This window comes from Numenius arquata, chromosome 15, assembly GCF_964106895.1.
Source record: "Numenius arquata chromosome 15, bNumArq3.hap1.1, whole genome shotgun sequence".
In the NCBI taxonomy this organism is placed as follows: domain Eukaryota; kingdom Metazoa; phylum Chordata; class Aves; order Charadriiformes; family Scolopacidae; genus Numenius; species Numenius arquata.
Window position 1 is genome coordinate 8,731,258 of NC_133590.1, and position 15,068 is coordinate 8,746,325.

A 15,068-nucleotide genomic window follows, 5' to 3' on the forward strand; every position below is an offset into this window, starting at 1 on the left:
TATTCATAGAGCTACATTGTCATTTTTGGTCAATACAGAAAAAATAAAGCAATCCATCCTAGAACAGCTATGTGAGATGGGAGACTGAATTTCACACTTCTGCTTTACCTCGTTTTGAATAAAGAACTTGAACCTATCTAATGTCCCTCAGTAGCACTAAAAATACTACTTGCTTCATGTGAGCTTTTAAAAGTCCTCTTTATTCACCTGAGAAAGCATAAATAGAGGCTGCAAGTTGAATTCTTAAACAAACATATATATATATATGTATATATACGACAGGTTCTGGGCGTTTTGGTTTCAGCCACTCCTAGTGCTCCTCTGTATATTGCTGTATGTGTGTAATTCAGTAAGACAATCTACTCTTCACAGTGGTCTAGGATGCCAGCTGAACTGTTACTCTGCAAGCAATTCCATCTCACCCCTCTTCATAATATTCAAGTACATTCAGATCAAATATCAGAAATATCGAATATCAGAAATTCTGATTATTAAGGGAAAATAAATAAGCAGCATTCTAGGTCCTTGCAGTTACAGAGTCCTTGAAAAATTAAAATATGAAATACAGAAAGATTATCAGGGGAACTGGGTTCAACTCATCTCTCCACCACAAAATCCAAGCACAGTGTCGAGCACAACATTCATTCTCTGCCCCCTTATAATGGACTAAGATCCTATTAGCTACCCACCATGAAAATTAAAATCGCAAGGTGTTTGGGGCAGGGATTGCAAACTCTATGTGTTTGCCTGTTGCCAAGCCTCGAAAGTCTAATGAGTGTTACTGTAACAATAATTAATAGAATAACAATAAACAGAATGCACTAGAACGCAACTTGGAATTGAAGCAGTACCAGTGCTAGCATTTTTCCGGTTTCACATTTCTGCATAGAACAGTATAAATATTTCACGTGCAAACAAATTGTATTTCATGGTGGCATTAAATCCACAAGCAGCCAAAATTCGATTATCAGTGACTTAGGAGATTACAGAGAACTACTGTTAAGGCTCTATTACAATGCTGCAAAATGCTTTAGGCTGGTTTTCAGGTACACCTACAGAAAAAAACCCACTTTCGTTCTTCTGTTTTCTTCTACTGATTACCATTTTGTTTAAATTATTAGTTTCAAACTAACAGCACAATACCATGTAACCATTAGGCAGAAAATACTGTGACCTCTGCACCACATCCTCTCAGACTCTTCCTGAGTTGGGGACCATCTAGGAATTTTCCACTGGAGGTCCAGAGGCAAAACCTAAGCCTACTTACAATAGGGTTGCTTTTCTAAATTACCCTTGGTGGATCCTTACCATTAGACCATAGAGTAACCAAGAATTCTACTTTAATGCCTAAAAGTTGTTAGGGATTACATCAGTATTCAGACTGTTAGATGCCGTGGTTACACTGTACCAACTGGAGGATTGTCATGGGGTGGTCAATAGTAGATGCTTCAGAAGCCGCTAAATTTCATAAAGAGCTATGGAGTACTCTGTGTCTATGCAAAGTTTCTTCCTAACCTCCTTTAGTTTGTAATTCAGCTTGCAGCTTTAAGGTCCAAGTCTATATATAATTTCACCTTCAAGCTGAAGGCACTCAGCATGCTGCTGGATCTGCCTCAGAAGCTGCATACACGAACTCTCTGGCTCTTTAGTATGGTCCCCAGTTCTACCAATGAGTCACCTTTTGAAAAACTCATTTAGTCATTATGGCTCTCTTTACCTGCCGAGGCAATGGGCCTAATAAGGTAGGATGATCAAAAGTAACTTTCAATGCAACCTCTGTTCTAGCTTCTTCTGAAATCCAGTTTCAACGTGTCATACAAAGGTCTGTGGCAGATCATTGCTTGCAAAAAACACTACAAACTTTGAATGAAAGCATTCATGCACTTACAATTATTAAGCTCTATCCCTTTTGCATGGCCACAGGGATTCAAGCCTAGCAATGAAAATGTGGGATAAAATTATTTGGCAAGTCTTTTAAAGACAGCAATTACTGTTATTAAAAAGAAGCTCCCTCTCTTGCCCTTTTCTTTATGAAGTTTCCTTTCCACCCAATCTCTCATTCTTTTTGTCAATAATTCAGAATGAGTTAAATTCTCTCATACTGGCAAGTCATGAATTCAGGCAGAAGCAGAACATGATGTGAACCACCAGCAGATCCATCATCTTTGGCGTACTCACAGCAGGAAGCACACACCAATCTGCGAGAATTAAAGACAAGTCCTGGCACCCCCACATTAAAACGGATTTTTGCAGACGATTTAGCACATGCGTTCCCATCCCTAATCACAGCTTTAAGCTACATGGGCGAAACAAGGGTCACCCAGACTGTTAACATCCATGGCTGGAAAAATGCTGTTCCGGCAGGCTGCTTTCACTTTGAGTCAGAGATCAAATCAGAAAGGATGAGCATGGCTGGATCCACACTTGGTGTACAATGTGGTGTGCAAACAAGGAAGGGATTTAAACAGCCTTTTTTTTTTTTTTCCTTTTTGTAACTGTGCAGAAGTCATGGTTCTGACAACAAATCCCCTCAAGCTTAAACATATCACCTTAGCACACATACTTATGACCACTGTAGAAATACCACAGAAACGATGGACGAATCATGATTGTTTTTATTAAAAAGAAAGACCATCTGCCCAGCATCGTTCATGCCACAAACAGCAGAGGCAATGAAGAGATACCAGCTGTGATTAGTCCACATGTACAATAAATCCCAATAGTGTCATCTAGGTAATTGCTGTGATAAAAATATCATGTCATCAAAGAAAAACGAATATCAAAATGACGACAGTTAATAAACATCAAATCATGTTATTTTATTTTTTCCCATGCTGATGGAAAGAATTAATTAGTGAAGCCAATTGCAATGCACAAATCATGCTTGAGATGCATGCAAAAGTGAGAGGTATTCTGTAAGCATCCATCCCATGGAAATAGTTCTACAGGAGAATAATGTTTCCCCAAGAACTCTTCCTGCTCGATACAATGGAAGAAATTCCACTTTACATGATCAGAACCTCTCCTGTTCTTAAACAGGAGACAACGGGGAGCATTTCTGTTCCCTGAGGTACCACAAGCACAGAGACAAATAAATCAGCATTTTTCTTCAAATAAAAAAAAGAAAATCATTATCTTCAACAGCTCCTGGAGGAACTCAGCCTTTTTCTGAGTCTCTATAATAAAGGATTTCATATTCTAAACAGACCATCCTGCCTCACTTGTGAATGGAATAAGCTGGAATACAGTCCTGCCTCACACGGTATGGAAAACACAGACCTACACGCTTTTTCTCTCTTGAACTACTCTCTGGAGCCAGTATTTTGCATCCTTAGAGCACAAGAAGACTGGAGATACCGTCAACGCTGCTGTCAGGTACCAAAGCTACAGGGTGTGTGTACGCAAGCCTGGGCTGTTATAACAAAAGGTTGCTGCTCAAAAGCAATCCAATTGCCTGTGATCTCCAAGGGACTCAGATCATTCTTGAGTCACTTCCAAGCTTTAACGGATATGATGAAAATGAAGAGATCAGATTTCTTCAAAGTGCATAGAAGCAGCATTTGATCCTACTGAGCATTATGTAGGATTTCCATAGAGTTATTGTCAGTGAGAGCTGAAAATCCAGGCCCGAAGTAAAAATTGTTTCAACACTGAAGAAACAAAACCACACAAGTAGACTCTATGAACATGGGCTCTCAGTTTGCATAAGTGAATGCTATTCATTAAGAAAAGTCTAATGATCTGCTTTGTCACCATTCATTAAACAAGGTGCAAATTCAATTTCCTGTTGGGGTTTTATTTCTTTCTTGTATTTCTAAGCTTCATAGAATAATGGTGCTGTTCTCAAGCAGGGAAATATTCATACATTTATTTCTTAGGACATAATGGATTTCTTGTTTGAAGGAAGAAAGGAATTTGGCAATGTTTCAGTTTATCGTCTACATCTAAACAAATACACAGGAAAAATCTGTTTCTTTTTTTTTTGCCCAAGAGAGAACTTAACAAATCCTGTATTGATAAAGGCAAGGTTCAAGTTCTTATTAAAGTTTAAAGTTTCCACATTTCCAATGAAGTAACTCTTTCTCTGCCTTTGTTTTATTTCTCTTATCAACACTTTTCTTGATGGCATAATCTCTGGTTCCTTAAGTCATTTAAAGAATGAATGTACCTCAAAGTCTGAGCAGAAGACCCCATGAGAAGGGTAAATCTCAGAAGCCGTGCTGCAGCCCTACCGCTGCAGAAACATTACAAAGCACCATTAAGAAACTGCATACAGCTTTTTGCAAAAGCTGTAACCGAGATCCTGAAAACTGTTTGTCACACTTCTGTCACTGGAGATTTTTTTTTGCCATACACTGATGAGAGATGCATTTTGATCCAAGCTATTTGGAACTGTGTCCAGCATTCCCAGTGGTTCTGGAATCTCTTCCCATTTCAACAGATTGGCTTTAGAAACAACCCTGGGAAGTCAAAAGAGCTTTATATACATGGAACAAATACAGGTAATGTTAAGCTGTGCTCCGTTATCTAGTCACCAGCTGGAAGAACGGTTTAGCAGCTAAAATATCTCCCGAGCAAAAGATGAGATTGCATTTCTCCCCTCTTCACATAAATGGTTCTGGGATCCCCATGAGAAGCATCCCCTAGCCTCCAGCCAGGCCTTTCTACTCTTCCCTTGAAAAACCTTTTCAATGAAAAACATTCCAAACGTCCTGCCTGCATGACTAATACATGCCACTGTCGTTATGACACAAGTAATTCTCAGTGGGGTACCTGAGTGAAACTCCTAAGCTTTTAGTGCAAGCATTCACTCAGCTGAAGCCACTAGCGATGACTGAGTTTCAGATGAGCTCCGAGTTTTAACTTAATCAACTTCCCAATCAACACCATGACACTGCCTTTAGTCCTACGAGGTCAGCTTTCTTTGGTTTTCTCCTTAACACTGGAGACAGATCAAACAATACTGCACAGGGAAACTTTTCTGCCCGTGCCTGACATGCATATATTTCAGTCTTTCTAGCAACAGACAATAGCTAGTACCTGAGCTCAACGGCAAGCAAACAACAGGCATATATAATGCAGCAATGTGACAGCTTCCCAACTGAAATATCAATGTTTTGTGCACCAGAATGGAAACAATGGCAATAATCATTCAACCATTTAAAACACCTTTCACATTAAACTAAGCACGAGGTGGAGATCAAAGTCATTTATGGGTCTGTGGGAAATGAACCTTGAAGAAAATGCAATCGGTGGAAAAATGTCAAAGTTTAGCCTGGGATAGGTTGGCTGTAACTATCTAGATGAGAGATCTCTCCAAAAAGATTGATTATAAATAAGCAAGCCAAGGATTAAGAACAGAACCAAATCCATCTCATCCATAGATTTGTGAAACAAGCCAGGCAAATGAAGGATACATTGATAACAAACCCAAGCAACTTTCCAAATTCTCGTAAGGATGCTCTGCCCCACTCATCAAACACCTGTAAAGCATCCTGCCGGCCCTCAACTTTCAAAGGGATCCGGTAGCTTATTAAAATCTGACATGGCATCTGTCAGCATTCATTAACATCAGCCAAGTAGTGCAATTAATTTCATTTCCAGTCAAATGTTTGGTCACTGAAAGAGACCTCAGGCCCAACTAAACTAGTATCAATGTCAACCAATTGCCATTAACAGTATTAAAACCTCAAGAGCAAAAAAGAAGGATCCACGTTAGAATGGGATGAAACTGCTTGGGATTTCTTTTCTTGTCAACAACTAAAGCAAAAATTAGCAATTCAGAGTTTTATATGCAAACAGAAAAAAATTATTTGGAAAAGAAGATCCAAATAAAACAGGATATTGCTATTGAAAACAAGTAGAGACAGAGCTCTCCCTGCTGCTTATGGCCTATAGGAGGGTTAGGGTCATTTTGCAAGAAACCAGGGTATCTTACAGCAAACTTCCCAGGCCGTTACCTGCACCTGAAGTGACATACCAATAGGAATCACTGCAAGAAAAAGAACAGGCTCCAGGACACAGCAGCAAAGATTTGCAAATACAGAAATGGCAGTTACTCTCAGAGCTGCAACTGAGGCTGGCTTTCATATCAAGCTACCTGAATGCATTAATTCACATCTGAATCCCATTTCCTGCCATGGGAGAAATTTTAACCTCCGATAACTTCCCAAGAACAGCAGAATCCCATCACTCCCTGGATTTTCTAAACTGTTCCAACCTGATTTGCTGTTCTTAAACATGTTCTCACTGATCCTCATAACGTCTCTCTGTGCACACAGATAAGTGTGCCCCCCTTTTCACTTTTTCACTTGATTTGTGTACTAGTCTCTTCAGCAACAAGTACTTCTCTTTCATTTTCACCCTTAAAATCTCAACATACTCTTCCTTATTCCCTTCCATGGGTCTTTCTACCATAGGTGAAGGATGCAGAGTTGTAATCCTTCAAGATCTTGAGTCAGATCCCAAAGTCCTGACCATCCAAACCAGGATAATGTAACACTTCTGTCCTTTTTATTTGTATTTTGCTGATAGAGCATTTCAGGTTCATATTTTCCAGTGTTTTATATTTAAATGACAAGAAATGCCCTTTTCTTTAAATGAAAGCTGAGACACTCAGGTTTAGGAAAAAAATTAAAATACTCTTGAGAAAAATCAAAATCCTTAATAAAGGCTGTTTCAATAACCAAGCTGAAAAAGGGAGTTCCAAGCTGGCAAGCAGAACCATGGTGTACTGAAAGAGAATTACAAGCCTAGAGAGCTTTTAAATAAAGAAGGCTCTTTGGTTCAGTGATTCAGAGCTTCAAGGGACCTTGTATAATTTCCTGATGCTCAGGAAGAAGCACGTTCTACCCACCAGTTACGTTACCGTGTCCAGAGATCAGTCTCTGAGAAGTATTTGTGGACATGCAGAAATCTTTAAACCAGTGCACTGGATATCTACTACAAAAATGTCCTCATATTTAAACTTTCCATCCACTGACACTGAACTATTAATAGCACCAACTACCCAGCAGCCAGTTTGCAGCCTCCTGAAGGAATCTGATGACAGATCAAAGGTCAAAGAACTAATGATTTAAAACACATTCCACCCTGTTGATACAGTGTCTGCTTACATGACCCTAACTTCTTCCCAGTCCTTCAAGGGAGGAAGATCCAGTTCAAAGTCAAAGATTACAGAGCATCCCAAAATCTAAACTTAGGAATCCTCCCCCTTCCCTGTCAAGCTCATTGAGCTACAGATGATGTAGCCTTGTAAAAGTCATCACATAAAAGAAACAGATCCATTCCTGGAACCTAAACATACCACAGAGGATTCTGGAAGTACATGTTGATGTGGGCTTTCCTAAATAAGCTTGAAAGACATCTAACTCAAAGGAGGAAGGTTAGCACATTTGTTCCGTAATTAAGAAACTGCTTTATGCCAATTTATACCAGTGTTTTAATAGAAACTAAGAGTTTCTCCTCCATGGGATACTCTGGGTATGTGGAATGCTTCCTGTGTGCCAAGACTTGGCTTTGCCTTATAATTAGCAAGAATATTAGCTCATAATTGCCTTTTGATATCTGATATCACTATAGCATGTAAAACATTCATACACAGTGAAACATTTTCATCTGGTATAGCCTAATCAAATTACAGACATTTATGCCACATAGTGAGGACTAGAAAACTCTAGACACCACTCATATTCTCATGGCAGGATTGCTTATTTATGAGATTATTATTTTTTTTTAGTTCAGGCTACCATATGGAAGCTAACTATGTTTTCCAATTTATATTCGACATCAAGAACAGGAACACTGTTTACTATTGGAAATACTCCTACCACAAATACTACATTACCTTGTTAAGATAACGCAATCTATCCCTACATGTACCAAAATCAAGCTGTGAAAACTTTTACATTGTTACTACGAAATCTTAAAGCTTGTTCTGTTACGCAATACACTGTATTGAAACCAGCATTCCCCTCTAACCCAGAAGATGAATCACAGCCTTAATAATAAAGTCTTATTATAGAAATTTTGCTAGCCTCAAAGTTTCCTCTCCTAGTACATGCAAAAGGATAAAATGAACTGTAATCAACTGACAATGATAGAAAATTATCATTTGTATCAGATCACAATTTAAATTGAGATACTAAAATCTCTGCTCATGCACATCGTAATTTAGGGCCTGATCCCACACACATTTACATATGTAAAAGACACTGCCGTGAATAGTCTTTTTCCAGACTTTTTCCAGAAAAGTTATTCATGTACATAGATGCTTACAAGAAAAACTTTTTACTTTATAAGCTACTAATTAATTCTTCTTAATGTTAATGCTTATTAAAGACAAAAAAAACCAATGAGGGCTCCAGCTCAGTCCTTCCAAACCCCTCATCTAACCCTCCCTCCTCTCAGCCTGTTGCTTCCATGGCCTGGTAACCCTTAAAAATCTGGTGTGGTAAGAGTAGTGTACTCCTGGTAAAACAGAAATTAAAACTTATTTATTACAATTGGAGATACTGCAGAATCCAATTAAAGTTGCACTTTTAACACACAACAGTTTATTTCCTTCGCAAGCTAGTGACTTTGTTACGAAGCAGCTCTGAATAGTGCTGCTGGAACTGTGCTCCTGAGCGTCTCCTGTCCCTCCCCTGTCCATCATTCCCCTGTTAACTCCAGCTCCGAGTCAGCTGCTGACTGCCTGGGATTCTTTGCCTATCGGGAGGCCGGCAGAGCTCACCTTCTGGGGGACAGGCCACACCATTTTCAGCTCTTTTTTTTTTATCAGCTTTTATCTGGAGACACAAATAGAATGAGCCAGCCTTGCCAGGCAGATAGGACAAACCAGCTGGATACACTTGGTTCTCACCAGGCAGGGCGGAACAGTTAGCTGCACCTTATCGTGGGGGTACAGGGACATGTCAATCGGTGGAGGTTTTACTCGTCATCTTTGTCAGGAAGCAGTTACCCTGTTCTGAGAAGGATTCCAGAGATGGACACAGCGCCCACAGCTACAGGGGGAGATGATTGTCTGATCACATTACATGACACATGTGCATGTCCTGAGCTGGCTGATGCAGCGTGGAGGCTTAACTCAGTGTGTTCCTGCCGCGCAACAGCCACCACTGACGCATGCCAAGCAATCACAGAGGGCTTATGCATCTCTGACATAACCTGGGGAAGCAGGATTACGATCATATCAAATACGCTTAACAGTATGATGTAAACACAAAGTTGAGAGCATGGATGACAACCCAAAAAAAAAAAGGAATCCCATACAGAGCAAAATGAGAACAGGTTCCCGCTGAAACCCTGCTACTATACAACTAGCATGACAGCTTTATGAGAAAATGGATTTTTCTGCATCTTCACTAGACTATCAGACCAAGCCTATCAGTAAAAGTTGAAACATCTTCAGCAAGTATGACAGCGGTCAGACAAGTATGCGCTTGTTCAAGTTTTTCACACGGCAGATTTACGAAGTCTCAAGAGCAAACTTCAGCATACAGAAAGGAAAAGGCTGGATCTACAGGTGGCTTGTCTGTCTGACACATTCTGGTCCCAGTATCAGGAGCTGTTTCCACTGGCTAACAACATACTGTATAAACTGAGGGGGTCTAACTCCACCTCCTGTAGAGTCGCAGTCATGTCAAATTAAAAACCTATTAGACTAAGAGGAAAAAAATGCTTACTTGAACATCTGTGTCCCACTTGTATGAACCATATGGTCAGGCAACATGCAATATAAGTAAGTAATTATATGGTTTAAACAAAAAGTGCATTCACTTAAATATGAGAGACCAACAATAAACAAGCACTGCAGCTCAGGTATAAGATTCAAAACAGGACTTGAAGCAACTGCCCACCCACCTTCCTCTCCTTCCTCTCAGTGAAAGACAAACGAACAGATTCTAGCCATTCATTTTTCGACATGCAAATAACTGAAGTGACTTTTTAAAAAAACCTTAGTAACATAGGAAAACAAATATTTCTAGTTTCTGCTATATCACATCTATTTAAGAAGCAGAAGGACAGAACTATAGCAATCACACTACTATACTATTCCACCCACATTTGGAACATGAGAAACATAACTGAAACTCAGGGAGTGGGCTAGAGGCACTTCTCAAAGTCTGGGTCTGCAATACATGTGCTAGATACAGAATTTCAGAGAAAATAATTTAGGTTTAAAGGAAGTGAAAAACTCTGTAGTACAGATTCCGCTACTCTGTTTTAGTTACTTGCTCACTCTGATTTACTCCGTCACCTTTCTCCATGTTCACCACCGGCTCCACCATGTTCACCTCAAGCCCTTTCATGCCACGCCAGGACAGAACGTGGCAGGTGCTGGTCGTACAGGAGCAACCCTTCCCTTGTTTCACATAGGCCTATATATTTCTCCATATTCTCACCTTTCATCCTACATACTGCGGTGAGAGAGTTACTTATTTCAGCCAACTGCACACTGTTCTCCATTAAACATAAACTGTATGAGGGAGTCAGGATTGCCTCCTCCTTCAGAACACCCATCTTCAAAGGGGATGACTTCACAAAGAGTAGCTTTACAATTACTTAATGCTTCATTAAACCTCTGTTTTGTGAAAAACCACAGCAAGTCCTTGTTGTGGTCACAGAGGGCTCAGTGGCATGAGCGGGAGGTGCTGAGAGCCCCTCAGGTCCCTGGGCAGGGCTGTCCCCATCCCCAAGGCAGCTCCACAACCCAAAGCCATAGAACCTTCATAGAACTGGGGCTGGCCAGAGGCCTCTCCTGACAGGGACAAAGCTCTGCAGGAACCCAGCTGCCTGCCATGCAGCTCCCTTACAGCTTTTAGGCAAATATAAATACAAATATAGAAATACAGAGATACTTACATCTGAGGGCGAGGCTCAGAGTGGAGGCCCAGTGTGAGACAGGGCCAGAGAGTGGGAGAGGCTCACAGAGTGAAGGTCCTTAAGATTACGAGGCCCAGGCCAAAAGGGAGAGGCACAGAGAATGGCGGCCCACGGAGAGGGAGGCCCAGTGAGAGGGGAGAGAGTTACACAGTAGAAGATCCATAAGTGTGTGTGTGGGGAGGCCCACTGGGGAGGGAGTAGCGGAAAGCAGAGCCCGAAAAGAGGAGGATGCCTCAAAACATGGGAAGCCAATAAAGAAGTGGGAGGCTCACATTGTGGAGGCTTGTAGAAAGTTGTGGTGGCCCAAAATGGTTGGATGTCCCCCAAAAACTGTGAGGCTCAGAGACTCCAAGCCCTCAGAGGCTGGGTGGGAACAAGAGACTCAATAAAGCCCAGAATGAGTGGGAGGCTCACAAATGGAGCCCCCACGCGAATGTGGGTCCAAAAACGAGGAGGCCTCCATAAAAGGAGGAGTCCCAGCCCATGGAAGAGGAGGCTCAGAGAGTCAGGGAGTCCCAAAAGCACGGGAGCCCAAGCGAGGGGAAGCCGGAAAGGGAGGAAAGCTCACACAGGGCGGCCTGAAGCAGTGGGAGGCCCAGAGGACAAGGTCCCATGGAGGTGGAGACCTAGAGACAGGGAGGCCCACAGCGGGTGGGAGGCCCAAAGGACATAGCCTTCAGCCACCACCCTGCATGTTTCTCTTGGATGTCAGTATCCATCAAGGAGGTTTTTTGTGGACTTTTCTGAATGTAAGTACTTACTTTCAGCAATCAAGTCAGTCGTAAGTCAACTCAAGTCAGCAATCAAGTCAGCTTAATTTTCGTAACTATCCCTAATGAAAGGCAGTGCTTCCTATTAATAGTTTATAAAAAAATAATCCAGATTTACCCAAATCCTTGAAAAAGCACTTAGAACAAAAACTACAAAAAGACAGAATTTTCCTAGGTATTCTTATGCTAAATTTCCTTTCTCCACATCACACTATACGATCTCAACATATGCTTGCCCCATATATGGAAATGACAGGAAATACATACAATACAACAACTGAAACCAACTCAACTATTTACATTGGATTTCCAAGGGGCTGCTGAGGCTATACTTTCTCTTCCTATGTTTTGTGATTCTCCATAGAGCACTTCATCTTGCACGTTTACTGTTGTTCCATTGTTTCCCAAATAAACAGGAAAAAAAATATAAAAATCACCAAAGCAGCCAGAGTCTAAGGTCCTAATTCCCTATTCAGCAAATACATGAAACTGACTGTCTACATAGAACTGTATGAAGTAAATAAAACTGAAAATAATATTTTAAAAAAGCTAAGATTTTTTTTCCATCTCTTTCAGGTACAATTATCTATTTTGTAGCTTGTACTCAGTGAAGAGTAGAAAAGAAAAGAACAAGCACATAAGTATTCAGAGCAGAACATGCTCTTTTGAGTCTTCTAGTGGTGACAAGTTTATCCCCTTACCCCCCAAAATCAAATGTCTCATATAATCTTTCTTTTAATTAAATTGTAGATGTTTGCATATTGAATTTGTTCTGTGTGTGCTGATCACCCTGCAGGTTGTACATGTGTGATTCAGTCATTCCACCCCCCATTCTTTACCCTCCCCACCCACAAATCCTTCAGATACTGACCAATGAGACTATCCTGTAACTGGCCGATGGCAGTGACCTCTCATCACCAGCTCAAGGTACATTTGCACAAATTGACTCATTTCTAACAGATGAATATCAAGGTTTTACCTTTGCAGGTGAAGCATTTGATGTGAAAGTGTCTGGCCTGAACACGGAGTACTTCACCTTTACATGGCTCCCCACATTTATGGCAGTGGATGACTGGCTTTTCAGAGGGGTGGTGAGGCTCCTGAGGATGGGCCACTGCAAAGAAAAAAAAAATTATTTCAACTCAGACAAAAAGAATATTTTCTGCTGTACATAAATCTATGTTCTCGGACACTTTTCATCATGATGCAAAAGTATCTGTTCACATTTTACGTTCATCTATAAAGAAGTCACCATCATTTATTTTAAATACAGCCTTTTCATAAACCCATAGTTTAAGCCAATCACATCAACTACTACCTCTTTCCACTGAGGCTGCCATGGAAAGACAAGGAAAAATTCCCTCCACAGTTTCACTGCTACAAAGTGTTTCAGACTGCCTAAGCTTTTCTTTCCAAGAACACAAGTGTGTGTAAACCATTCGACGAGCACACAAGGCAACAAGAACTGGACTATTTTAGTCCAAGAAAGAACACAATCCAAGCAAAAAGAATGAAAGGAAAGCAACTCCAAATCATGTTTTGGGAAACCAGATGAACCAAGTAGCCTGACTTTGCATGCAAATGACTATATTAAATATAAACTACAAACATCTCCATTTTGGTATAGCACATACCTAACACAGGGAAAGCACATCTGAAGAGCAAAGAAGGCAACGTTATTTGCTTCTATTCCCCTTACTTCTAGCAGAAACGACTCTCTTCATGCAAATTAGAGGTATTATAAGTAGATAGAAATGACCAAATCATCTGCAATACAGTCAGAGAGACAAAATTCCAGGTAGCAGTAATTTATCAGCAATCCCACAGCCCTGAGCAGAGCTTGGATAGAAACAGGAAAGGTTTGTGTCAGCTTCATTGTGTATTTCATTGTCGCAATAAAAGTTTTATTGCTCCACATTTGGCTTCCGTTAAAAATGTTTAACTTTCTCTTCAGATGTGTCTTGTGGCAGCTTGGGGCCCCAACAGAAACGCACGGGAGTACGCTAGAGCAAGATTGAGTCCCAACTGTACTGTCTGAAGTGGAAAGTATTACCCAGAATGTTCCAAAACAAAACTATGTTCCTTCAGATCTCCCTCCCACATCCCATTTTAACAGGGGGAAAGTTGTCCTCCTTGTAATATTGCTCTAAAACTAGCGATGCTCATCAGAACATTTCTGAGAAAACACACTTCTCTACCCACGCCTCTGTCTTTAACCATTCCTGTCCTGCTTTTCCCAGCCTGCAAAGGACTGACTGCCGATACACCTACGTCACTGTCACCGGGAATCATCTTCATTATTTTATCTTGCTGTTTCCTGGCACTCTCTTTTCCTTTCCTGATCAATTCCTAACATCTCCCCAGCCAGGTTTAGGCTTTTTTCCAGGTTACTGCTTATGCAGCAACATAACAGATACCTTGCTCATATTTACTGCACCAGTTTCCTCCCCTTCCTCAATAAATTTCTAGGGAAAAAGCCCCATCACTTCATTAAGTCCTTCTATATGACTTTCCTTTATAAATGCCTTAGTGAAGAAATGCTGCTATCATTCTGCATTATATAAATACAAGACTGATAATAAAAAAGCTTAATATGCAATAACAGGAGTAACAGCATCAAGAATAAAGGATAACGAATATTTTGAGCAATAATTCCTGCTGCAAGTCTATACAAACTAATATGGCAGCTGCTGTTTTGTTCTTCACCCCCTCACACTCCCCACCCCCAAAATCTTCAAAGAAAAAGGCTGAATTCTTCTACTCAAGCTCGAGGTTGTGATACCTCCTCCTCTGGTAGCCTCATTTCTATTTCCCTTAAGCAGTTATTCAGCCCATACTGGTGAACAGAATGCAGTTGGCAATGCCAACCAGTATTTCAATTAGCAGCTCCATTTAAATAAGAGCCCAATGCCTTGCCTTGCCTATTGCCATGCAATAAATGCCTTGCCTTGAGTGAACCTCATCTAATAGTCTGCAATGCAATACTATTTCAGGAGTGGAAGTTATAATTCTTCCAAACAAGAGTATTAACTATTAACTTGTAACCAAGGAAACACATAGTTTATGCAATGAGAAAGAAAGAAAGAAAATAAGAGACAAAAATAGAGACAAGTGCTAGCAAATTAAATTATTATGAGGAAAATTTCCTCTCGGATCCAGACAGCCTGAGACGGGCCTGATGCCAACTGAAGGAAAGGTAATAGAATTTTTAAAGTTGCTTAAATGAGGAACTGGATCAAGGATTTGGGCAAATGCTCCTTAGATCTCAAATGCTGCAGTGTGAAATCTGTACCCACAACATTCAGCTCTCACACTCCCATGTGGAGGGCACCCTAACATACCCTGCACGCCTGCATCCAGATCTTCTGGTATTGATCTGAACACAGGTTTTTGTGCTTTACTAGAGAGTAA

The 15,068-nt window shown here is 40.7% G+C and overlaps 1 protein-coding gene across 8 annotated transcripts in view; it reads right to left on the reverse strand.

Moving 5' to 3' along the window:
- ABLIM1 (actin binding LIM protein 1) overlaps window positions 1-13,877 on the reverse strand; it is a 104,887-nt gene extending 91,010 nt beyond the window's left edge. For 5 of the 8 annotated variants that reach the window (XM_074158910.1, XM_074158909.1, XM_074158908.1 and 2 more), the window contains exon 1: window positions 12,637-12,775. Coding sequence is in view for 3 of the 8 variants with exons in the window: in XM_074158905.1 (XP_074015006.1) it covers window positions 12,637-12,771; window positions 13,862-13,877 (151 nt within the window). In the remaining 5 variants the exon portion in view is untranslated. Of the gene's footprint in view, window positions 1-12,636; window positions 12,776-13,861 lie in introns of those variants that run through there. The other 3 variants (XM_074158905.1, XM_074158904.1, XM_074158903.1) reach the window with 1 other exon arrangement.
- Between the last annotated feature and the right edge of the window lie 1,191 nt (window positions 13,878-15,068).